General features: G+C 44.5%; 3 protein-coding genes across 3 annotated transcripts; all 3 read right to left on the bottom strand.

Annotated features, from left to right (window-relative positions):
* Positions 1-495: 495 nt before the first annotated feature.
* On the bottom strand, positions 496-7,408 carry LOC148154903 (uncharacterized). The gene is made up of 7 exons (XM_088013944.1): positions 7,347-7,408; positions 7,224-7,276; positions 5,295-5,393; positions 3,844-4,290; positions 3,224-3,378; positions 3,002-3,117; positions 496-1,836 (listed from the first exon to the last, which is right to left on the bottom strand). Exons 1-7 carry the CDS (start codon positions 7,406-7,408, stop codon positions 1,689-1,691), a joined length of 1,080 nt encoding a protein of 359 aa, XP_087870070.1. The 3' UTR covers positions 496-1,688.
* A 3,344-nt stretch (positions 7,409-10,752) lies between these two features.
* Positions 10,753-24,415, bottom strand: LOC106913136 (uncharacterized). The gene is made up of 7 exons (XM_088013808.1): positions 24,367-24,415; positions 22,736-22,834; positions 16,964-17,334; positions 15,529-15,661; positions 14,962-15,116; positions 14,733-14,848; positions 10,753-11,816 (listed from the first exon to the last, which is right to left on the bottom strand). Exons 1-7 carry the CDS (start codon positions 24,413-24,415, stop codon positions 11,669-11,671), a joined length of 1,071 nt encoding a protein of 356 aa, XP_087869934.1. The 3' UTR covers positions 10,753-11,668.
* Positions 17,970-22,540, bottom strand: LOC148154902 (uncharacterized). Its single transcript, XM_088013569.1, is given in 8 exon segments — positions 17,970-18,162; positions 18,265-18,533; positions 18,775-18,911; positions 18,998-19,104; positions 19,207-20,145; positions 20,341-20,994; positions 21,043-22,070; positions 22,451-22,540. Coding segments are annotated over 8 exon segments (3,417 nt in total).
* Positions 24,416-24,582: the final 167 nt, after the last annotated feature.

Genomic DNA, 24,582 nt, shown 5'->3' with positions numbered 1-24,582 from the left:
AGGTTAGCTGCACTTCATAAAGTGATGTGGTGAAAACCAAATCGAGGCTTAATTCAGCCAGGATTTGCGGAAAATCCCGGCTTAATCCGCTATCCTGGTTTTGGAAAACTGCCATTAGACCTGCAAGATGACAGATTTTCTTGAAGTTTTGCAACAGAGTTAAATAAAAAATTATCTGCAACCGTTTGAATGAAATCGCTGAACCTTATTTATATTTCAATTCAGAGAATAATAGCTATATATCTTCTCTTATTGAATACCTTCAATATTTTATAACTGCATCTTAAACGCATAAAGAACCGTTCATCATCCAACACGTTTATCTCCAGCGGTCATCAGGCGAGAGGCGGGTACGGTCTGGACAGGCCGCCAACACAGAGACAGACAGGACATATAACCCACTCACACCTCAGGTAAATTTAGAGAGACCAGCAGGAAGTCTTAGAAGATGGAGACTCACAACAATTCAGCAGAAAAAACGGATTAATCTCCAAATTCAACTTTTTAAAAAAATATTTATTTCCCAGGTTAGAGGAGAAGCACTTCTGTCAACATGTAAAAAAAAGATTCAATGTTTGTCGGTAATATCCGAGTGTCCAGCATGTGTCCACAAACACTGTATCTTCTCAAACTAGACCATCACTCCCAGTTCAACTCCGACAGTAACCTCATACACAGGACTAGCAGAGGCTACCGTTCAGATAAATGACATATCATGTTCATGCCGAACAACAATACAAAGCACACAAGATTGCAGATTTGTGACCAACCGTAGGGACAGAGCTTTCCTTCAGTCCAGGTATTGTGGTCAATCCTGCCTGTTCTGTTGGTAGTTGAATGCCTGGACCCACGTTCTGTACCGCAGACAGCAAAACATTTTCCTTTTCCAGCAGCCATTGTGCTGCGGTAGCTTGGAATGAAGTGGGTGGAGCTCCAATTGGGTTGCCAGGTGAGGGACTGGGTTGGCTGGGTATAAAATTGTGATGCATCAATTTAGAGGTTTTTGAAACGGTTTCAAAAACGACCAAAAACATTTCCAAAAAACTGCTGGGTGTTTTTTTTTTTTTTTTTGCACTGTCTCTAGGAACAGGAGATGCCCAAATGGAAAGATGGAAACATGCAAAATATGAATTTTGCATAACAGTAGATTTTCAATAAAATCAAGAAAATAATGTACAGCCCTGACCATCCTCTTCATGACAGGTTGGACTTGGAAAAATAGTGTCTTCTGTCAGAGGCTTCTTCAAATTTGCTGTAATACAGACTGCTATAAGAGCTTTCCTGCCAACAGCCATCACTATCTACAGTAACTCTTTGAAGAATTTGAATTAATATGAGTTACAACAACATTTAATTTCCTTTTCAGGTCAATAAAAGTATTTTTGCATTTTGAAAATTTGAATTAATTACATGATGTGAGTTTGCTCTGTCAGTCAGAGTCCACAGGTGGGTTTTATACCAAAGATAAGGAATCCTGAACAATGGAAAGACAGTCTGGTTCCTGAGCAGCTGCAGAAAAACAACATCTCTTCCTGGCTGTGCAAACCAGACAGGTTCATTAGGTGAGAGTTCATAAACACTAAGAATGAAGAGACAAAACGACCAGCAGATTATTGAGGTGATGATGACTTGTATATAGAAATTCATGACACAGTTGAGCTTTCGTGCAGGAAACTTTAAGAGAACAGTCAGTTGGACCTCAGTCGAGCGTTATGCTCACAGATGAATTTGTTCAGAAACACATTATCTGCTTTCTTCCAGCTCTCTGAGGGATTTTGTCTCGGAACCACCAGAGCTTTTGGTGCCGGAGTGGTGACCGTCTGCTTCATCCAGAACCTTTAAAACAGAAACATGAACCTCAGGACATAAAATAAAATCACACAGCAGCTCATTGACATCAAACTGATAACTGTCAGCATCTACATGTTTTGCCATTATATAAATAAGAAGTATTTTAAAAAGAAGCCAGACGAGTATTAATTTAAAGGAGTTGAATGTACTTACAAGATTTTAGATTTAGATGTCTTTGTTTTTACAATTGCATCTAAAACTGTTGAGACACTTTCTTATATATTTTAAACAAACAAATTATCTAAAAAAAAAGTCAAACACTTAATCAGAACTAATCTAACAAATATATTTTATCCAAATTCAACATGAAATCCTTCTTTCAATGATGCATTATTAAAATTATTCCTCCTTCTGAACAGATTTCTTCAGATTTCTGCGTTTATAAACCAGATGTTTAATCTTGATCTCCCCTGATGTAACAATGACCCTCACCCATCCTGTTAGAGGAAGAACACTTCAAATGCCCTGATTACTGACCTCAATGTTTCATTGGATGCTACAATAATGGCCTAGTCCAAGGAAGCCTCCAGGAGGTTCAGAGAAACCCATTACCATTAAGAGAAGCACAAAGATACCAAATGACCTGAATGTTCATAGAGTTACAGCTGGAAGAATAAAACCCAACTTTAAAGTTACAGGGACAAAGCCTACGCCCCCTGGTGGCAGAAACAGAAAGCCGCCACATTCCCAAGGAGGTCAAAAACCATCGACTGACTGCAAAAGACCAGCAGCAAGGCTTGGTGGCATCAGCCACAGAGGTTTCAGGTCCCACAGTGAGGACAGACTGAGGACTGAAGGTCTCCATGCCTGAACTCAACCACCTGCAGCACCACTGACCCAAAGGCACAAGAAAACCCAGCTGCAGTTTGCTCATAGCTATAACAGGAAGATAAAGAACGTTTTTGGAACGTCTTGAGCCTGATCAGACGTCTGAAGCTCGTGCTGAAAAGAGAAGCCCAGTAAGCTTTGACATCATTGGACGTCCAAACAGAACAATGAACCTAATCATGTCCACCAAGGTTTGGTTTTAGAAGAAGTCCTGGAGATCCTGGAGTCGATGTCACTCAGTACATTTAACTCTTCTACAATCTTGACAAAATATATTTACATTTTTACCTAAATATGTATATTTTTAGATCGTAGTTCTTACCCAAGAGTGTCTATACGTCCATCAAGCCAGGTCCAGTTGTAGTTAACATTTTGTAGTCCCATCCAGTATCCATTGTGTTCACTATTGTAGTACTTGATGTGTTTGCTGACAAATTTCTGTGAACAGTTTATTTTTTAGATTGTCATAAATCTTCTTACTTTAAGTCATTTTCCAGAAACTCCCAGATTAGCTCTAGATTTCTAGGGTGGTGTTAGATTTTACCTGCTCCTGCAGATCATCAATTACAACCAAATCTGAACTATTCTTCTGACAGAACCTTCGACTTTGTTCCCAGGTCTTCCAAGGAGCTGGTTCGTCGTAAAACAGGTAGCATTTTTGTCTGAAGAGAATCCAGTCATCTGTACAGGGCTTACATACTGTATCCATTAGACAAAGGGAACGATCAGAAAGAATTGGAACATTAGAAAAATAACATCAAAAAGAACAAATAAAAATGTATCAAAGAAATCCCTGTGTGTATATGTAATGTGTCACTCGTCAAAATTGATCAAAGATTTCAAAGGTAAAGTGCAGACCAATAATGGAGAGTTAAGCTACCATTCTAGCTAGAAGTGGCGTACCACAGGGCTCGGTGCTCGGTTCTCTCAAAAACAACAGTATTCTCTGAAATCAAAGCTTTACTGTAAACCTGTTACTAATGAATACATTTTTCTCCACCCCAGCCAAGGCCCTGGCTCACTTTGTCAGACATTAGCACTGTACCTGTTATAATAATGGTTATCTATGTTTTTAACAGCTATTTATAACTGAAGATTATCACAACATTTAAAGAATAAAATGAATAATCCAGAGTTTCAAAGGTAGTGTATAAATCTAATCACTTTTGTTGGGGCAGTTGTCTTTAACCGAAAAGGTGTCAAACTTCTGGATGAATTCCAGACTCTCCTTCAGCTCTTCTCTCTCTTGGCTCAGCTTATTAATCTGTCGGGTCAGCTCATCTCTCTCTCGATTCAGTTTATGTCGCTCCTGGCTCAGCTCATCCTTCACTTTGCTCACTTTGGTGAGATTCACTCTCACTTGACTCAACTTGTCTCTCTTGAGCAAAAAATTGTCCTTTTCTACACTCAGATGTCCAATGTCTTCCATCGCCTGGCTCATCTCAGCTCTCACTCGGTCCAGATCCTCTTTGTTTCGGAACATCTCCTCTCCCTCTTGGCTTATTTGATCCAGCCTGTGGATCTTTGTCATTGTTCTTTCCTTAATCAGTTTCTTTTTTTCTGTTGTAAGGTCGTTGATACTTTTCTGTTGCACTGTCATCCTTACACTCACTAAAGAAAAACACAAATTGGTTAGAGAGGCAGTGAATCCATCTGTATCAGAGAAGCAACAACATTTTCAGTTTCTCTCTCAGATCTTTTCAGGATATCAGACAGTATTCTCAGGTTAGAACCGAAGAACAGTAAACTGATTTAATATTTCCACAGTAGAACTGTTGCCCTGCAGCAATAAGGTCCAGGGTTGGAATCCTTGGAGTCTGTATGCATAAAGTTTGCATGTCCTCAGATTTTCTCTGGGTACTCCGGCTTCCTCTCAGAGACCAAACTCATGACTATCAGGCTGATTGGTCTCTCTAAGCTGCCCTCAGTATGAGTGTGTGCATGGTAGTTTGCTCTGCTAGTATCCGTGTTGCCCTGTGATGGACTGGCGGCCTGTGAAAGGTGTAACTTCCAGTGACCACTAGAAGTAGAACCTGCCCAGCAAGCCTGCATTGACAAACAGTGGATGGATGGATGTTTAATGTGCTAATATTGTGTGCTATACAATTTTATTGCTAATTATACTATTTTATACTTGTGTGGTGCTTTTATGTTGGAAGTCTTCACTTTAATTGGGCTGATTTTCCATCCATCATGAACAAGAAACCAAGATCCTTAAACTCCTCCACTCCAGGCAGAGACTACCACCAACTCAGAGGGCAAAGTGCAGAGTCATGGCCTCAGACTCAGAGGAGTTTAGTGCAACCATGGCCTGAAGAAACCAGCAGAAACACATCGTCTATGAAAAAGAGGAGATCCTGAGGTTCACAACCCAGACAACATCGTCCACTCCACAACTTTAGATCTTCCATATTAAACTTTAACACCTTGACATGTTTCAAACTGGGCAGCATTAAGTTAAATTGATTCTTGGCGAGACTTCAGTGTCCCTGACTTTTTAATCAACCTTCATAACTCCTCCTACTGTTATACACTTGTATCTTGATGCTTTAAACCTCTAAAAACTCGTCATAAAGGAAGATAATTAAAATATATTGTGCTGAAATGAAACTCACTGTAGATGATTGTTCCAGCTGCCAGGACAACAAAAACCCCCAAGCACCCCAAGAACAGAGGAGACCGAAGGGGTGATGATGGTTCATCTTCTTTTTCATCTGAAACACAGTGAAATTGTGGTTGAATCAAACCCTTTTAAGCTGAGCTCCAGCCAACACAGAAAAAAGCTACAGCCGTTTCTTTTTTCCCCTGAGGATTCTCTTAATATGTGGCTTCCTTGTGTTTTAACCCCAATGCGGGAGGATGGTCAGGAGGAGCGCTGATGTCACAGTCGTACAGCGGGGAAGCAGGGGGTTGTTCTGTCAGACAGTCCGTTTCCAAAAACACACACAAAAAAACCTTGTTGTAAAAACGCACACGGGATCAGTGTGAGCCAGCCAGACTGCGCACAAAGTTAAAAACTTAAGGGATCTAAACGGGGTTGGGTTACTTTAGTAATTTTTTTTCTAAAAAATACTTTTAGGAGTAGTTTTACTATACTATGCTTTTTACTTTTACTTGAGCAACTTTATGAAGTATTGCTGCTTGAGTAAAATTTTTGAATTCTCACTGTGAGTAAATTCACTGAATAAAGCATAATTATAGTTTAATTAGTTCACCAGACACAGACACAAACCTGCAGATTTTCTTAAAGTTTCATAACTTTTATTTTGAAACAAATTGATTTAGGATTTTTTTTTTGTCTTATTTTATTTGGTAACCATATTAATTATTTTCATTCTGATCTTTAAAATAAGAATATTTCTACATAACTTTACATTTTGGTCAGTCTGATTATATAATTCTTAAATATTAAATGATTGATAATTTGATCAGTTTCTCAGTACTTGAGTAGCTCTTTTTTAACCAAACACTTTTTCACTCTTACTTGAGTAATTTCTTCAATGGCTACTTTTTACATGTATTTGAGAAAAAATAAATTATATTTAATATCATAATCCAATCCATGCTGTGAGCAAACCCTGAACAGTTGCTGCAGACCATTGCTGTCTGGACAAAAGATCACAGCATCGTCGTCATCATGCAACATATTTAGACCCAGACGTGAGCAGAATATCCAAAAAATGCACTCAAGTAAGAAAAGCACAATTTGAACATATTTTCAACATAGCAAAAAAGAGTGAATAGCAAAAAAGAGTGACTTCTTGACTGTCAAGAGCAAAAAGGACACTAAATTATCTTTCCCTGACTTCACTCTGTCTGGCAGCAGTCAAGTCAAGTCAGTGATGAGGTGAAAGATTTGGGACATTACATCACCGCTGACTGGGTCAACAGACTGTAAACACAATCAGTCACACTTTGACCAACTCTGTTCAAAGCCCAGCAAGCCTCTTCTCTAGTTTGTGGAATTACTGGCGCCTTAGTTTATATGGTTATGGATGATCATTTTATTGTTATTGTGCCCTTTTGTTTTTGTTCTGCCTGTTTTTGTTTATTATGAACCATATATGTATCAGATTAAGGTTTGATTGACTGACTGATTAAATAACCCCATCTCTTAAGACCGCAGGAGGGAAGAAGTTGCATTTAAGCGATAAATGTTCTTTGAAATTTTATGTTTATAGACATTATTTGAAAATATAACTGTTATTAAAAAAATAAAAGGTTTAAAGTAAACTTAAATTCAGCTTTATTGAATATATTAAAACACTTATAATTGTATTTTAACAGTTAATTTGTTGTTTAAAAGTATTTTTTCAGTAAGACTGAATGAAATTTAATCTACAACCAAAAAAAACTATTTCTAAATACTGGAAGAAAATGTAAAATAAAATCTGAGATTTCTCCGATGATGCAAAGAGATTAAGGCTTGCATGTGACGTAAAAAAAAAAAATCCCACTATAACTTTCAACTCATTAAGAGCACTTGGATAGTACTGTTACCTTTCAATCCTCATAAAATATATAATATATATTGAGTCACTTACCGTTTTTGCTACGGAGTGTAGAATAGGCGTTATCGTCCTCGCTGCTCTCCATCCTTTACAGAGAAAATAATAAAGATTAGAAAATGTCCAACATCTCCTTGAATAATCTCAGCTGTAGCTCACAGCAAAGCAGGCAGGTTCCTCTTCCAGCTTTTAAAAGACAACATCAAGGTTTGATGCAGCATCAGAACATAAAGACAGTCATAAAGTCGGTCTTCTATCACCTGAAGAACATTTCCAGGATTAAAGCACTAATGTCCTAGTAATATTTTTCTTATTATGAACTATTTAACTGTGTTAAAAGTTCTTCATTTAAGATGGGCAGTGTTAATAATGATGAAGATATGAAAGTTTCAGCTCAAGAAATTTATAATGCAGTCATGAGCCTAAATAATAATGAGAGTGGTGATATGGAATGAGGTGTTAGACTGTTAAGCAGAAAACTTTTTCCTTTGCCTACCTTGTGTTTTTCTGGTTTTTTAGTCCATGGCATTTTGCCTACCTCACCTTTAGCTGTTATATTAGAGACTATTATGAAAGACAAAAGTGGCAAAATAAATGATCGGCCCATAGCTTTAGCCAGTGTGCTGTCCAGGAAAAGATTATACTGATAAGGTAGAACATTTTCTCCTTACTTCTGACAATCAGCTTCACTTTAAATCAAACCATGGCACAGATATGTATATTTTAGCTTTGAAAGAGATCTTACATTTCTATAATTGACCCATTTCCACAATGTTTATGTTCTACTGATGTCTCAAACTGGAACTGGATGGTTTTTGACCATGTTAATCATGAAAAGTTATTTTATAAGTTATACATCAGAGGAGTTCCCAGATCGACAGCTCCTTTTAAAATAAGGTAATAAGGTACAGAGTTACACAGGGAAGCATTCTGTGTCCTCTGCTTTTAAAGTATACAGGGATGATTAATCAAACTGGCTACAAAATTGTGCCATAGGGTGAGTTGAATGTTGGTGGGATTATAATTAACCACTTCATGTATACAGATGACATGGTTATTTTTAGTCCTTGTAGTGCTGGTCTTCAACAATTAAAAACCTGCTCATAATATGGTCAGGAGTCTGACATTGGCTTCATTCACACTGCAGCCCGAACTGACCCAAATCCATTTTTGTTGTTGTTGTTGCCTTAATTCAACTTGTATCTGATCGTTTTATGACAGTCTGAACAATACAGTTCCGATTTTTACAAATGCAACCCAGGCATCTTGGATATTTGGTTCTAAAGACAATTTGTATCTGAACTTTTCAAACGTCACTATTCTGCGCCGTGATAAACGCAAGCGGAAAGAAAAACATCCACCATGGCGGACGACAATGACGATTAAGTTGTTAATGTGCTGGCTCCCCTTCGACAACAACTTAAACATTGTAAGATAGACTTCCTCGTTAGCATCCATTTTTACTTCCGCAAACACTGAGCACGCTCTTTACGTGTGACGTTACTGCGCACTCTACTGAGCATGCGGGACATTTTAAGATCGTTTGCAAAAGCGCCAGAGACGCGCTACTGGTTTGCAGTTTACACACGGGAGATCACAGTCGCATTTATTTAGAAATGTGAACGACCATGCAAAAAAAAAAAAAAAAAAAAAAGAGGTTTCCCAATAAATCGGAATTGAGCATTAAAGCCTGCAGTGTGAACTCAGCCATTATGTTCAATGTACTGAAAAGTAATACGATTACGAAAACCAGGGAAGATCAGAACCTGGTACTTCCTAACTTCTCTGTCGCTGTTCAGCTTGGGATGAGCTTCTTCCAACTAACTCACAGCTATCTTTGTGAGAGTTTTCACTTCTGATTAGGTGGTGGAGTATCGAGCGGACATTTAAAAAACGCGCGGATGTAGAAAGCATCTGTATCGTATCTGTCTCTAGGCAACCAGGACAGCAGTTCCTGCTGGCAGCGCCGTTACGCAGCGGACGGATAAACGTCCGCTGACATTGGAGCTACCCTAAATATAGCTCCAGTGTTAGGTTATTAAGAAATATTGTACGACGATGTCACAATTGTCCTGTATTTTGGCAAGCCCTACATTAGTAATTAGCATTTAGGCTAGCGACAGTAAACAGTAACTTCTAAATATTTCAAAATACAATCGATGTCAATAAAACACTGCCCTGAACTTACAAACACTAATAAACAACGGCGCCTATCTGTTACTTCTACACTTAACTTACCTGTGAAAACAGATAACGTCGGGACGGATTCGCCCTCAAGCCGGGCAGGTCTTCTGAACTGACCAACGTCTCTATCTAACGATGGACTCGCTGCGCTCTCTGCGGATGTACACATCGTACGCGATGTTTTCAAAGCGTTCTTCGGTTACGGCCGTATTCGTAGCCCTACGTCACCGGAGACCGTAAATAAATTGTTAAAACAGTTAACAGAGTTGGGTGGTAACTAGTTACATTTACTTGAGTAACTTTTTGTAAAAAATAAAATAAAATAAAAATAAATAAATACTTTTAGGAGTATTTTAGCTGCGTTGTACTTTTTACTTTTACTTGAGTAAAATGTATTCTGGAGTAAAATGTTTGGATTCTCTATAGTGGGTATGCTCACTGTGAGTAACTCCACCGAATGAAGAACAAACTTGTTTTAACAACAAAAAGACACACACCTGCAGTTTTTGTTAAAATTTCTCAAGTTCTGTATTTAAAAAAAGATTTGAAAAAATGTTTTGTTTGTCTGGTTTTGTTATTCATATGAATTATTTTTATTTTGGTCTTTAAAATACAAATAATTCCACATAACTTTAAGTTTTGGTCTGTCTGATGTTGTCTTTTTTAAATATTAAATAATTAAAGTTTTCATCAGTTAAGTAACCTTTTTACCAATATTTACTCTTACTTGAGTAACTCCTTGGATGCTACTTTTTACATTAACTTGAGTTAGCAAATTTACTGTTGAGCAGTAATTTTTCAAAGACGGAGCTACATATGCGGCATTTATAAACCTGAAATGAACAACAAAGCAGGGAGCATCAGACTCACAACATGGAGGTCAAAGACTGACATTACCATAAATACACAAAAACATAACCAATTATTCATATTGAGTTATTATTCATGCAAAAAAAGTTGTAAGATACATATTTTGATTTTTGCTTTTTTTTTTTTTGCTCTGTGCTACAAAACCACACACCTCTGTAACTCCATTGGCACAAGTTAAAATAAAAATTAACACTCAGCTAGGTCTGTCACAGTAACAAATTTTGCTGGATGATAAATTGTCCCAGAAGTTAATTCAGTAAACAATAATATTGATGTGCTGCTGTTCAGAATAACTTTACCTCTTTGCCATTTTACCAGTGTTTCGTTCTGACTCTAATACTGGCTTTCTAAAATCATCCAGACTGGATTTAATCCCCATTCTGTTGTCTGCATCCATATTAGTGAGATTGATCTGGTGTGCTTGTAAGAAATTCAGACTATTGTAATATTAGTTATGTGGTGGTTCCTCTTGATTAGTGCTTCAAAAAAGGAAAAAAAACAGAGTCTCAAATGTTTTCAAAACTTATTTATTTTTCCAGGACCCTCTCATAATTTCCATTGACTAGATTTTAATCTTTAATTTTTCCTTGAACAATTTTGAGTTTTGTTGTTTGTTTTTTTACATTTATTTCTGCACCTTTATGTAAAATGGATATAATGTCTGAGAAATACCTGCCTCATGCAAATTAACCTTCATACCTGTGGTTCCAGCTAAAACCATATAAAGATCCTTTTAGCTTTTCTGAGCTAAATAGAAACGCTTTATAAACTTCTTTCAGAGAAACTCTTGCAGGTATCTCGTAAAAATAAAGGTTCATTGGATCCTTTGTCAATTTAGATTTCAGTTTATTTTTTGATTGGCCTTTAATTTGATCACTTATTTCACTGAGTTAGCGTCTCACCAGCTAACAGTGAATTTTCTTTGAGTTTGTTGATCGCAGCGCTGGAGCTGACGAGCCAGCCTCTCTCTGAAAGCCTCAGTGAGGTTTGAGGCAGGAGCTTTGTGCTCATCAGACGTCCAGCCGAGGGAACCAGCCATATTGTTGTGAAAAATAATTCATTTCCACTCACCGCTAGGTGAAAACACTCAGTCAGGCTTATTTAATGCCGTGCTCATGATATGAGAGCCACAAGATGAGAAACTCATGAACAGGTCAGACTCAGAGTTTGCTCTGTCAGTCAGAGTCCACAGGTTGGTTTTATACCAAAGATAAGGAAACCTGAACAATGGAGAGACAGTCTGGTTCCTGAGCAGCTGCAGAAAAACAACATCTCTTCCTGGCTGTGCAAACCAGACAGGTTCATTAGGTGAGAGTTCATAAACACTAAGAATGAAGAGACAAAACGACCAGCAGATTATTGAGGTGATGATGACTTGTATATAGAAATTCATGACACAGTTGAGCTTTCCTGCAGGAAACTTTAAGTTAGATGCACCTTGGGAAAGCTTCATGCTCACAGATGAATTTGTTCTGGAAGAAACTGTCGGCTTTGTTCCAGCTCTCTGAGGGATTTCTTCCTGGCATCAGCCTGGCTTTCGGTCCTGGAGTTTTGAGCTCCTCCTTCATCCAGAACCTGGAAAACAGAACCATGAACCTCAGAATAGGAATGTGCCGATCACTTTCTTTAATTTTGCCGATACAGTGTTCTGATCCAACACTTCAAAAACCTTATATATCATTTAAAAGAACACTGGGGCTGGATGAACCAAATGCAGGGATTTATTGTCATTGGACAGTTTCAGTTAAAAAAAAACTGAACATGAAAACTATATTAACAGTATCTTTAGAGCTGTGGTAAACAATTATTTTAGTAATGGAGTACTCTACCGATTATTCTGACAATTAATTGAATAAAAATTTTATCAAATAAAAGATTGGTAAATTGTACCATAACAACAGTGACTGGATTTGGTCATGGTTTCCATTTCTCCTGATCCAGACATGCCAACTGTTCTGACGCCTGCTAAGCTCCTGACTCAGACGATCGATCTGGTGCTGCTACCAGCTGGACAATCTGACCTCAAAGAGCTTTACAGGAAGCAGTGGAACCAGGTCCAGGCTCTGGCCAATGCGCTCTGGAAACGCTGGCATCAAGAATACCTGACATCACTACAGGCAAAAGAGGCATGAGGAGAAGCCAAACCTGTCAGAAGGAAATGTTGTGCTTCTTAAAGATGCTCATAGTGGTGGTGAATGCCAGTCCCTTTCTAAAGTAGTATTGGGTCAGGATTTTAAAAAGGTTTATTCTGGACTTGTCTCTGAAGTTGTTTTACTTATAAAAGGGGAGCAGTGTTTGGTTTATGTTAGCCTGGGAGAAAGACATCACTAAGCAGAGTAGGACCTCTAGTGGTCACAATTTTCACAGCAGTGTTATGTTGTATCTTTAGTGTGTGTAGTGTTAAGCTATGTGAGGAAGCCAAACAGGAACAGCTTTTTCTACTCTGCATCACATGTGAGTGTGTTTGTGTTTACAGCAGGGGCGCGGTATAGGGGGAAAAGTGATGACAATTCTAGGGGCCGTGATCAGCAGGGGGCCGTCCACAATTTGATTATTTGCTCATAGAAATTTAAAAAAATCGGGGTCCTGTCAAATACAACATTAATCATATTGTATTTTCAAAGATTGTTTTTAGCAGTAATAATGTAATGTTACCCCTCCCAGACCAAAAACCACACATCCGTTTTTGCCCTGAACCCCCCTATCTGCGTTAAATGGTTTGTTCCTGCTTGGAGCGCTTGACGGTGACGCTGTTCAGCTGCAGTCAGTAGAAACTGCAGCTGAATACAGCTTCTACGAACGACTGTGGCAGTCACTATACTGCTAAGAGAGAAAAAGGCAAGAGTGTTAATTTATAACCCAGTTTTTCTCCAAGAGAGGTGAGTAGACTGTGTGAGATTACCAACCATTTAGCATAGTTAGCTTAGCTACAAACTCCTGGTTGCCTCCATTTCACTAGCATTTGATGAATTCAGGAAAACAATTACCAACATATTCATATATTTAACTTGTCCCTTGTACCTTTTATCACTTAACAACAAGTGAGTCAGTCAGCAACAGTTATAACCCACGTCCCTCCTGACCCGTCCTCTCCTGAGTGAAATTAAAGCTGCAGTATGTCACTTTTATATAAATATTTTCCACATATTTGTTAAAACTGTCATTATGTTGTGACAGAGAGGTAATCTGTGAAAAATCTATTTTCTCTGTTTTCTCCTAGTGCTAGAAACAACCAGTCAGAGGTAGGAGAGGTTTAGTGCTGTCAATCACAATCTCATGTGGTGCTGCTCATCCTTCCTCCTCCTCGATTTGTGCCGTGCTGCAGCTAGCATAGCACAGAGTTGTGTAGATTCAAACCGTCAATGCTCAGTTTAGTTAGCATAGTTACCAATGATGACAGATAAACGTTTTTTTGTAATGATTAGTTGTTTCTCCCCCATTAGCACATTTAGCAGTGAGTGAATGAGGCTAATTGACGGCGCTAAGACCCTCCTCCTGGTTCTGATTGGTTGTTTTGGTCAGAACGGTGCATGACTTTAACCAGTAATAATAATTCAGAAAGGAGGTGGAGGAGATTGATTGTTTTCACAGATTATCTGTCTATAACAAACTACTACGACATGGTGACAGTTTTAACAAATATGGAGAAAACATATTTTTTTATTAAAGTTATGTACTGCTGCTTGAATAAAATGCAACTACTAGCATTTTTGAGAAGTCTGGATTGCTTTATGTGTCGTTGCACGTTGCTTTAGACTTTTGCTCATGGGGAGAGACATTTCAGTATCTAAAACTAATAGAAGAAATTTAAGCAACCTACTTGCATACTGGATGTGGACTGTTGGATGTTAAATTCATGAGCAGTAAATATTGTGCTAATTATCAGCATAGAACCAAAGAAAGCAAGGCAGATGCAGACCTTTAAAATTGTGATGTTTTTTATGGGTCAAATAGACTCAAAAAATTGTAACAGCAGCTGTGCAGGGGAGGTGAGGGGGGCAAAATAATTCTTTTCTCAGGGGGCCCAAGATTCCTGGTGACGCCCCTGGTTTACAGTATAACTGATACTGAGGTTATCTCGTATCTCATATGAACAAAGATAACTTTTATATCTTTTGTTTGCTTGAATTCACTAAGTTAACATTTATATGGGTTTTTCCACAGACGTTAACGTAAAGTTGCTCCTGTTTTTGTTCAGTTAATGAGTGTTATTTTTTCATGCAGAGGAAACAAATGTAACCGAGACATATTTGCACTAGTTGTTTTTTTTTTTTTACAGTTTTACATTGAGTCTTAAGTAAAGCTTTGAAGGGAATCGTGCAGCTTTTCTGGACGATAATTTATCTGCAGACCTTGCCTACACATACAAGCAGGGGCAGAATAAGGATGAGCTCCAGGTATGTTTTTGATGAGGGAATAATATTATTACATGAAGAAAAGTTGTTTTTGCATAACAAAATGTACACTTTTAGATAATACAGGAGATCTTACCCAAGCGTGTCCACGCGTCCATCAACCCAGGTCCAGGTGTTGTTAGTTTGTTGTAACCCCAGCCAGTATCCCCACTGAATATCAAAGTAAGATTTGACATGTTTGCTGACAAATTCCTGTCAACAGATTTTTTTTACATCAGCATTAATTTCCTTACTTTGAGTGACCGATTTTCCAGAAACTTCCAGATTAGCTCTAGGCTTCTAGCATAGGTGGCATCAGATTTTACCTGCTCCTCCAGATCATTAATTACAACCAAATCTGCTCGTCTGTCCTGACAGAACCTTCGACTTTGTTCCCAGGTCTTCCAAGGAGCCGGTTCGTCGTAAAACAGGTAGCATTTCTTCTGAAAGAGGATCCAGTCATGCAGGCACGGCTTACATCCTGGATCCATTAGACGATGGAAAAGAACAGAAAGTGAAACTTTGGTAAAAATAATCTGAAGTATAAAAAATAACATTTAATGTGTTAATAATATTTAATGCTCTAGCAAAGATGTCAAAGGTAGAGCGCAGACCAGTATTGGAAGACGATTAAATTAAGCTACTGTTCTATGTAGGAGTGCCGTACCACAGGGCTCTATGCTCGGTTCACTCAAAAAATATACTATTTTTTGAAATAAAAACTTTGTGTAAACCTATAAACTGCTGTGAAGTGAGCTAGCCAGACCCCGGGTCACTAATAACGGCCAAGTATGTTTTGAAAAACTATTTATAATTGAAGGTTACATAAAAAAAATAAATAAAAATGAGATAAATAATCCAAATTTTCAAAGGTAATCTATAAATGTAATCACTTTTGGCAGGACAGAAGTCATTAATTGGAAAGATGTCAAACTTCTGGATGAATCCCAGGGTCAATTTCAGCTCCTCTGCCTCTCGGGTCGCCTCCTCTGTCTTTAGGGTCGCCTCCTCTGTCTCTCGGGTCGCCTTCTCTGTCACTCGGGTCGCCTCCTCTGTCTTTAGGGTCGCCTCCTCTGTCTCTCGGGTCGCCTCCTCTGTCTTTAGGGTCGCCTCCTCTGTCTCTCGGGTCGCCTCCTCTGTCTCTCGGGTCGCCTCCTCTGTCTTTAGGGTCGCCTCCTCTGTCTCTCGGGTCGCCTCCTCTGTCTTTAGGGTCGCCTCCTCTGTCTTTAGGGTCGCCTCCTCTGTCTTTAGGGTCGCCTCCTCTGTCTTTAGGGTCGCCTCCTCTGTCTCTCGGGTCGCCTCCTCTGTCTCTCGGGTCGCCTCCTCTGTCTTTAGTGTCGCCTCCTCTGTCTTTAGGGTCGCCTCCTCTGTCTTTAGGGTCGCCTCCTCTGTCTCTCGGGTCGCCTTCTCTGTCACTCGGGTCGCCTCCTCTGTCTTTAGGGTCGCCTCCTCCGTCTCTCGGGTCGCCTCCTCTGTCTCTCGGGTCGCCTTCTCTGTCACTCGGGTCGCCTCCTCTGTCTTTAGGGTCGCCTCCTCCGTCTCTTGGGTCGCCTCCTCTGTCTTTAGGGTCGCCTCGTCTGTCTCTCGGGTCGCCTCCTCTGTCTTAAGGGTCGCCTCCTCTGTCTCTCGGGTCGCCTCCTCTGTCTTTAGGGTCGCCTCCTCTGTCTTTAGGGTCGCCTCCTCTGTCTCTCGGGTCGCCTCCTCTGTCTTTAGGGTCGCCTCCTCTGTCTCTCGGGTCGCCTCCTCTGTCTTTTGGTTCTGCTCCTCTCTTTTTTGGATCGCCTCCTCTGTCTCTCGGATCGCCTCCTCTGTCTCTCGGGTCGCCTCCTCAGTCTTTAGGGTCGCCTCCTCTGTCTTTAGGGTCGCCTCCTCTGTCTCTCGGGTCGCCTCCTCTGTCTTTAGGGTCGCCTCCTCAGTCTTTAGGGTCGCCTCCTCTGTCTTTAGGGTCGCCTCCTCTGTCTTTAGGGTCGCCTCCTCTGTCTCTCGGGTCGCCTCCTCTGTCTTTAGGGTCGCCTCCTCTGTCTCTCGGGTCGCCTCCTCTGTCTCTCGGGTCGCCTCCTCTGTCTTTAGGGTCGCCTCCTCTGTCTCTCGGGTCGCCTCCTCTGTCTTTTGGTTCTGCTCCTCTCTTTTTTGGATCGCCTCCTCTGTCTCTCGGGTCGCCTCCTCTGTCTCTCGGGTCGCCTCCTCTGTCTCTCGGGTCGCCTCCTCTGTCTTTAGGGTCGCCTCCTCTGTCTTTAGGGTCGCCTCCTCTGTCTCTCGGGTCGCCTCCTCTGTCTTTAGGGTCGCCTCCTCTGTCTCTCGGGTCGCCTCCTCTGTCTTTAGGGTCGCCTCCTCTGTCTTTAGGGTCGCCTCCTCTGTCTCTCGGGTCGCCTCCTCTGTCTTTAGGGTCGCCTCCTCTGTCTTTAGGGTCGCCTCCTCTGTCTCTCGGGTCGCCTTCTCTGTCACTCGGGTCGCCTCCTCTGTCTTTAGGGTCGCCTCCTCTGTCTCTCGGGTCGCCTCCTCTGTCTTTAGGGTCGCCTCCTCTGTCTCTCGGGTCGCCTCCTCTGTCTCTCGGGTCGCCTCCTCTCTCTTTTGGATCATGTCCTCTCTGTCTCGAATTGCTTGGCTCAGCTTCACCATCTGTCTTTCGTCAGTCAGTTGCTTTTTTTCTGTTGTAAGGTCTTTAATGCTTCCCTGCTGTTCGCTCATCTTTACATTCACTATAAAAACACAAATCAGTCAGAAAGTCAGTGAATCTGTCTGTATATCAGACAATATTCTTAGGATAGAACCGAATGACATTTAACTGATTTTAATATTTCATTACGTTTATTTTTGGGAGCTGCATCGCTGTACCACTGATGCTTTGCAGCAATGAGGTCCTGAATCCCTGGGTGTCAGGATCTTGGGTTGTTTTAGTTTGTTCTGGGTTTTGTTATTTGTGTTCCTTCGTTCTTTCTATTAGTTCAACATTGTTTCCACTTTTATTTCAGTTCGATTTTAGTGATTCTAGTTAGTGTGTCTAGTCCTTTTCTTAGTCATGGTGCGTTCACACAAAACGAGTTCCACGTTTCAGCTTTGACACGTTCACTTTTAATGCAAAAGCTTGTATTTGTCGGATGCACTGGATGTGCTTGACGCGTCAAACGCTTCAGATGCGCCGCAACAGGCCCTTGATGCTCCTTCACATAGACTTTGAATGTAAACCAGACGCGTTTGATGTGAACGCACCATTACTCTTATTTTATTATGTTTCTTAAGTCTAGTTATTCTTTAGTGCTACATTTATTTCATAGTCCCCTGTGTACTCCCCCTCAACTGTCCCACTTTCTCTCCTCACATCTGCAACCAGTTTCTAATCAGTCATCTGTTTCCACCGCTGGCTCCTTGGTTCCTGGCTGAACCGCTGGCTACATGGTTCCGGAATGCACCGCTGGCTCCTTGGTTCCTGGCTGCACCGCTGGCTCCTTGGTTCCTGGCTGAACCGCTGGCTCCTTGGTTCCTGACTGAACCGCTGGCTCCTTGGTTCCTGGCTGCACCGCTGGCTCCTTGGTTCCGGGCTGCACAGCTAGCTCCTTGGTTCCTGGACGCACCGCTGGCTCCTTGGTTCCTGGCTGCACCGCTGGCTCCTTGGTTCCGGGATGCACAACTGGCTCCTTGGTTCCTGACTGAACCGCTGGCTCCTTGGTTCCTGGCTGAACCGCTGGCTCCTTGGTTCCTGAGTGAACCGCTGGCTCCATGGTATTGGGCTGAACCGCTGGCTCCATGGTATTGGGCTGAACCGCTGGCTCCATGGTATTGGGCTGAACCGCTGGCTCCATGGTTTTGGGCTGAACCGCTGGCTCCATGGTATTGGGCTGAACCGCTGGCTCCTTGGTTCCTGGCTGAACCGCTGGCTCCTTGGTTCCTGGCTGAACCGCTGGCTCCTTGGTTCCTGGCTGAACCGCTGGCTCCTTGGTTCCTGGCTGAACCGCTGGCTTCTTGGTTCCGGGGCGCACAGCTGGCTCCTTGGTTCCTGGCTGAACCGCTGGCTCCATGGTATTGGGCTGAACTGCTGGCTCCATGGTATTGGGCTGAACCGCTGGCTCCTTGGTTTCTGGCTGAACCGCTGGCTCCTTGGTTCCTGGCTGCACCGCTGGCTCCTTGGTTCCTGGCTGCACCGCTGGCTCCTTGGTTCCGAGACGCACAGCTGGCTCCTTGGTATCGGGCTGAACCACTGGCTCCATGGTTCCGGGCTGCACCACTGGCTCCATGGTTCCGGGCTGCACCGCTGGCTCCATGGTATTGGGCTGAACCGCTGGCTCCATGGTATTGGGCTGAACCGCTGGCTCCTTGGTTCCTGGCTGCACCGCTGGCTCCTTGGTTCCTGGCTGCACCGCTGGCTCCATGGTTCCTGGCTGCACCGCTGGCTCCTTGGTTCCGGGACGCACAACTGGCTCCTTGGTTCCTGGCTGAACCGCTGGCTCCATGGTTCCTGGCTGAACCGCTGGCTCCATGGTATTGGGCTGAACCGCTGGCTCCTTGGTTCCTGGCTGCACCGCTGGCTCCTTGGTTCCTGGCTGCACCGCTGGCTCCTTGGTTCCTGGCTGCACCGCTGGCTCCTTGGTTCCTGACTGAACCGCTGGCTCCTTGGTTCCTGGCTGCACCGCTGGCTCCTTGGTTCCGGGCTGCACAGCTAGCTCCTTGGTTCCTGGCCGCACCGCTGGCTCCTTGGTTCCGGGACGCACAACTGGCTCCTTGGTTCCTGGCTGAACCGCTGGCTCCTTGGTTCCTGACTGAACCGCTGGCTCCTTGGTTCCTGGCTGAACCGCTGGCTCCTTGGTTCCTGACTGAACCGCTGGCTCCTTGGTTCCTGGACGCACCGCTGGCTCCTTGGTTCCTGGCTGAACCGCTGGCTCCATGGTATTGGGCTGAACCGCTGGCTCCTTTGTTCCTGGTTGAACTGCTGGCTCCTTGGTTCCTGGCTGCACCGCTGGCTCCTTGGTTCCTGGCTGAACCGCTGGCTCCTTGGTTCCTGGCTGAACCGCTGGCTCCATGGTTCCGGGCTGCACCGCTGGCTTCTTGGTTCCTGGCTGAACCGCTGGCTCCTTGGTTCCTGGCTGCACCGCTGGCTCCTTGGTTCCTGGCTGCACCGCTGGCTCCTTGGTTTCTGGCTGAACCGCTGGCTCCATGGTATTGGGCTGAACCGCTGGCTCCTTGGTTTCTGGCTGAACCGCTGGCTCCTTGGTTCCTGGCTGCACCGCTGGCTCCTTGGTTCCTGGCTGAACCGCTGGCTCCTTGGTTCCTGGCTGAACCGCTGGCTCCTTGGTTCCGGGCCGCACAGCTGGCTCCTTGGTTCCTGGCCGCACCGCTGGCTCCATGGTATTGGGCTGAACCGCTGGCTCCTTGGTTTCTGGCTGAACCGCTGGCTCCTTGGTTCCTGGCTGAACCGCTGGCTCCATGGTATTGGGCTGAACCGCTGGCTCCTTGGTTTCTGGCTGAACCGCTGGCTCCTTGGTTCCTGGCTGCACCGCTGGCTCCTTGGTTCCTGGCTGCACCGCTGGCTCCATGGTATTGGGCTGAACCGCTGGCTCCTTGGTTTCTGGCTGAACCGCTGGCTCCTTGGTTCCTGGCTGAACCGCTGGCTCCATGGTATTGGGCTGAACCGCTGGCTCCTTGGTTTCTGGCTGAACCGCTGGCTCCTTGGTTCCTGGCTGCACCGCTGGCTCCTTGGTTCCTGGCTGCACCGCTGGCTCCTTGGTTCCGAGACGCACAGCTGGCTCCTTGGTATCGGGCTGAACCACTGGCTCCATGGTTCCGGGCTGCACCACTGGCTCCATGATTCCGGGCTGCACCACTGGCTCCATGGTATTGGGCTGAACCGCTGGCTCCATGGTATTGGGCTGAACCGCTGGCTCCTTGGTTCCTGGCTGCACCGCTGGCTCCTTGGTTCCTGGCTGAACCGCTGGCTCCATGGTATTGGGCTGAACCGCTGGCTCCTTGGTTTCTGGCTGAACCGCTGGCTCCTTGGTTCCTGGCTGAACCGCTGGCTCCTTGGTTCCTGGCTGAACCGCTGGCTCCTTGGTTTCTGGCTGAACCGCTGGCTCCTTGGTTCCGGGCCGCACAGCTGGCTCCTTGGTTCCTGGCCGCACCGCTGGCTCCATGGTATTGGGCTGAACCGCTGGCTCCTTGGTTTCTGGCTGAACCGCTGGCTCCTTGGTTCCTGGCTGAACCGCTGGCTCCATGGTATTGGGCTGAACCGCTGGCTCCTTGGTTTCTGGCTGAACCGCTGACTCCTTGGTTCCTGGCTGCACCGCTGGCTCCTTGGTTCCTGGCTGCACCGCTGGCTCCTTGGTTCCGAGACGCACAGCTGGCTCCTTGGTATCGGGCTGAACCACTGGCTCCATGGTTCCGGGCTGCACCACTGGCTCCATGGTTCCGGGCTGCACCACTGGCTCCATGGTATTGGGCTGAACCGCTGGCTCCATGGTATTGGGCTGAACCGCTGGCTCCTTGGTTCCTGGCTGCACCGCTGGCTCCTTGGTTCCTGGCTGCACCGCTGGCTCCTTGGTTCCGGGACGCACAACTGGCTCCTTGGTTCCTGGCTGAACCGCTGGCTCCTTGGTTCCTGACTGAACCGCTGGCTCCTTGGTTCCTGGCTGCACCGCTGGCTCCTTGGTTCCGGGCTGCACAGCTAGCTCCTTGGTTCCTGGCCGCACCGCTGGCTCCTTGGTTCCTGGCTGCACCGCTGGCTCCTTGGTTCCGGGACGCACAACTGGCTCCTTGGTTCCTGGCTGAACCGCTGGCTCCTTGGTTCCTGGACGCACCGCTGGCTCCTTGGTTCCTGGCTGCACCGCTGGCTCCTTGGTTCCGGGCTGCACAGCTAGCTCCTTGGTTCCTGGCCGCACCGCTGGCTCCTTGGTTCCTGGCTGCACCGCTGGCTCCTTGGTTCCGGGACGCACAACTGGCTCCTTGGTTCCTGACTGAACCGCTGGCTCCTTGGTTCCTGGCTGCACCGCTGGCTCCTTGGTTCCTGGCTGCACCGCTGGCTCCTTGGTTCCTGGCTGCACCGCTGGCTCCTTGGTTCCTGGCTGAACCGCTGGCTCCTTGGTTCCTGGCTGAACCGCTTGCTCCATGGTTCCGGGCTGCACCGCTGGCTTCTTGGTTCCTGGCTGAACCGCTGGCTCCTTGGTTCCTGGCTGCACCGCTGGCTCCTTGGTTCCTGGCTGAACCGCTGGCTCCTTGGTTCCTGGCTGAACCGCTGGCTCCATGGTTCCAGGCTGCACCGCTGGCTTCTTGGTTCCTGGCTGAACCGCTGGCTCCTTGGTTCCTGGCTGTACCGCTGGCTCCTTGGTTCCTGGCTGAACCGCTGGCTCCTTGGTTTCTGGCTGAACGGCTGGCTCCTTGGTTCCTGGCTGAACCGCTGGCTCCATGGTATTGGGCTGAACCGCTGGCTCCATGGTATTGGGCTGAACCGCTGGCTCCATGGTATTGGGCTGAACCGCTGGCTCCATGGTTTCTGGCTGCACCGCTGGCTCCTTGGTTCCTGGCTGCAGTCCTGGCTCCTTGGTTCCTGGCTGAACCACTGGCTCCTTGGTTCATGTCTGCAGCGGTGGCTCCTTGGTTCATTTCTGCAGCGGTGGCTCCTTGGTTCCTGGCTGAACCGCTGGCTCCTTGGTTCATTTCTGCAGCGGTGGCTCCTTGGTTCCTGGCTGAACCGCTGGCTCCTTGGTTCATTTCTGCAGCGGTGGCTCCTTGGTTCCAGGCCGCACTGCTGGCTCCATGGTTCCGGAGCTAGCGGCCCCTGAACTCGTGTCTACCCAGTGTGCCGAACTCCACAGAGCTCGTCAATCTCACGGCCAGCCTCAAAGCTTCTTCCTGGGTGAGATCCTGGGGTTCACAAGCCAGACAACCTCCTCTCCACGACTTCGCCTTGAGAGCTTCCATATTAAATTTTAACACTTTGACAGGTTTCAAGCTGAGCAGCATTAAGTTAAAGTGATTCTTGGTGACACTTCAGTGACCTTGACCTTTTGTCAAACTTCATAACTCCTCCTCCTGCTGGACACTTGTATCCAATGCATTAGACCTCTAAAAACTCTAAAAGCTACTTAAACTGTATTGTGTTGAAATGAAACTCACTGTAGACGATTGATCCAGCTACCAGGATAGAAGAAATCCACAAACACCCCAAAAACAGACGAGAGTTTGAGAGTTCTGATCTTTCTTCTTCTGCTTCACCTAAAAGAAACAATGAACTTGTTATAATTCATCAGAGGGCCTGGATGCCTGTAGAGGAGTATGAGTTATTTTCTTTGTGCCAGTTTAATAGAACAGAAAAACATGGAAAATAATCTGTGACTCAGTGCTTTAGGTAAACACAACCAGAAGCTGGATACACGATGGACTCCTGGGACAGGTGGAGGATTGTGTCTGTCCATGTTGTCCATCAAAGATGTTGAAGATAACAAATAATTGGATGTTGGTTAACAGCATTTCTACTTTTTGGAGTTTGTGGTTACCTGGCATATCAACAAATCTAGAAAATGTCAGCAGCTGATCTGGAATATGCCATGCCACCAACACTCAGAATAAGCTACTGTGTGGGCAGAATCACAAGTTGTATGCGGTCCTGCAGGATCACTGGCTAGCTACGCTTCCTGGACTTGCAGCTGGGAGGAAACAGACCTTGGGTAAACAGCAAACTCAGCTGAGTCCAACTGACAGCAAATATGGCTGTTTGGAGCTGCTACTGAGTTGTACCAGTGAAACTTTACAATCATTGTTTTCTGAATTAGCTCCCCCTGTGTTGGCAGGGGAAGGCTGGCTATCTTAATTTCTCCTGGATGTTATGTAAACAAGATGCTCTGGTCTCATTACTCGCTCCCTTCTTTTGACATCTGTGGACCTGAATCAGAACTTTACTGATAGACGCTCCTTCACTTATTAAACACAAAGGCTGGGAGGGCAATCTGGGACAGTGTTCGCAGACTTCCTTACAAAAACACACACGCTCATAGCTATAAACACAACCCCCCTGCTGGGCTCCCTCCTCTTACCCCCCGGGTATGGCAACCTGGGTCAGAGGTGGCTGTGCCGGTCACTTGGGCGGACTGCACTTTCCTTGAAATTTGTTCCTTGGTCAGAGTAGATTTCAGCTGGTTTCCCACATTGTGCACTGAACCTTATAAGAGCCATTAACAACAAGTCTGCATCAAGGGATGTCAGTAAATTGATATAGAAAGCTCTAGTAGTGAGGCCTTTGAATATAATATCCCATTTCTTCTCTTCTTGCTACTTTAACCAGAAGTGGACCAAACACGTGGTAGAATAAACACCAGTAGAATAAAAAGCTGTGCAGCTGTGTTCATGATGCCTAACAGCCCCTCACCCTTGGACAATCGATACTGTGTGACAAAGCAATACTCTGTCTGTGTCAGGATGACAAACGATTGTCAACATCTCGGATAAGCACCTTAGTGTACGGATTTGTTTTCCTTGGGAATATTCTGTCAAATATGTAGACGCATTCAAAATATATCCGGTACTTCTTCAATAGCTGTTAAATAGATTTTGTTTGTATTAATAGTCGTTACTCAATTGCTCTACATACTGATTACTGTTACAAAAAGAAAGTAGGGTGCACTGATTGCAGTTCTCTGGCCGATCACTGATTTTTTTGATAGACATAACTAAATGCAGCTCAACTGTTTTACAGTGTGGGTGTGAATGTTACTTTTTAGTCTTCATAAAACATGTATGGAGTCACTTACGATTGTCATTGTCAGTAGAATTGGAGTCATCGTCCCCGCTGTTCTTCATCCTTTACAAAGAAAATAAGTATTAGAAAAAGATATTAGAAAATATCTTTTGCTTGAAGGAGCCCAGCTGTAGCTAACTGGAAAGCAGGCGGTTTCCTCTTCCCCTTTTGAAAAGACGTCATGGTCCTCAGACAAACACATCTGCTTCTGTAACAAACCTTTCTTGTC

Source organism: Poecilia mexicana, unplaced genomic scaffold (assembly GCF_051168715.1).
Source record: "Poecilia mexicana isolate PSO_F unplaced genomic scaffold, ASM5116871v1 scaffold_16, whole genome shotgun sequence".
NCBI lineage: Eukaryota > Metazoa > Chordata > Actinopteri > Cyprinodontiformes > Poeciliidae > Poecilia > Poecilia mexicana.
The sequence above is the reverse complement of the archived record's forward strand: the minus strand, read 5'-3'. Positions and strand labels throughout refer to the sequence as shown.

Excerpts from the sequence above, each read along its gene's own strand:
- LOC148154903 (XM_088013944.1), bottom strand. The coding sequence starts at position 7,408 with ATGCTGCATCAAACCTTGATGTTGTCTTTTAAAAGCTGGAAGAGGAAC. Across the intron at positions 7,277-7,346 it reads AGGAACCTGCCTGCTTTGCT|GATGGAGAGCAGCGAGGACG; the intron begins GTGAGCTACAGC and ends TTCTCTGTAAAG. Across the intron at positions 3,118-3,223 it reads TTGATGATCTGCAGGAGCAG|AAATTTGTCAGCAAACACAT; the intron begins GTAAAATCTAAC and ends AACTGTTCACAG.
- LOC106913136 (XM_088013808.1), bottom strand. The coding sequence starts at position 24,415 with ATGAAGAACAGCGGGGACGATGACTCCAATTCTACTGACAATGACAAT. Across the intron at positions 22,835-24,366 it reads TTCTACTGACAATGACAATC|GTGAAGCAGAAGAAGAAAGA; the intron begins GTAAGTGACTCC and ends TGTTTCTTTTAG. Across the intron at positions 11,817-14,732 it reads GGACGCGTGGACACGCTTGG|GTTCTGGATGAAGGAGGAGC; the intron begins GTAAGATCTCCT and ends TCTGTTTTCCAG.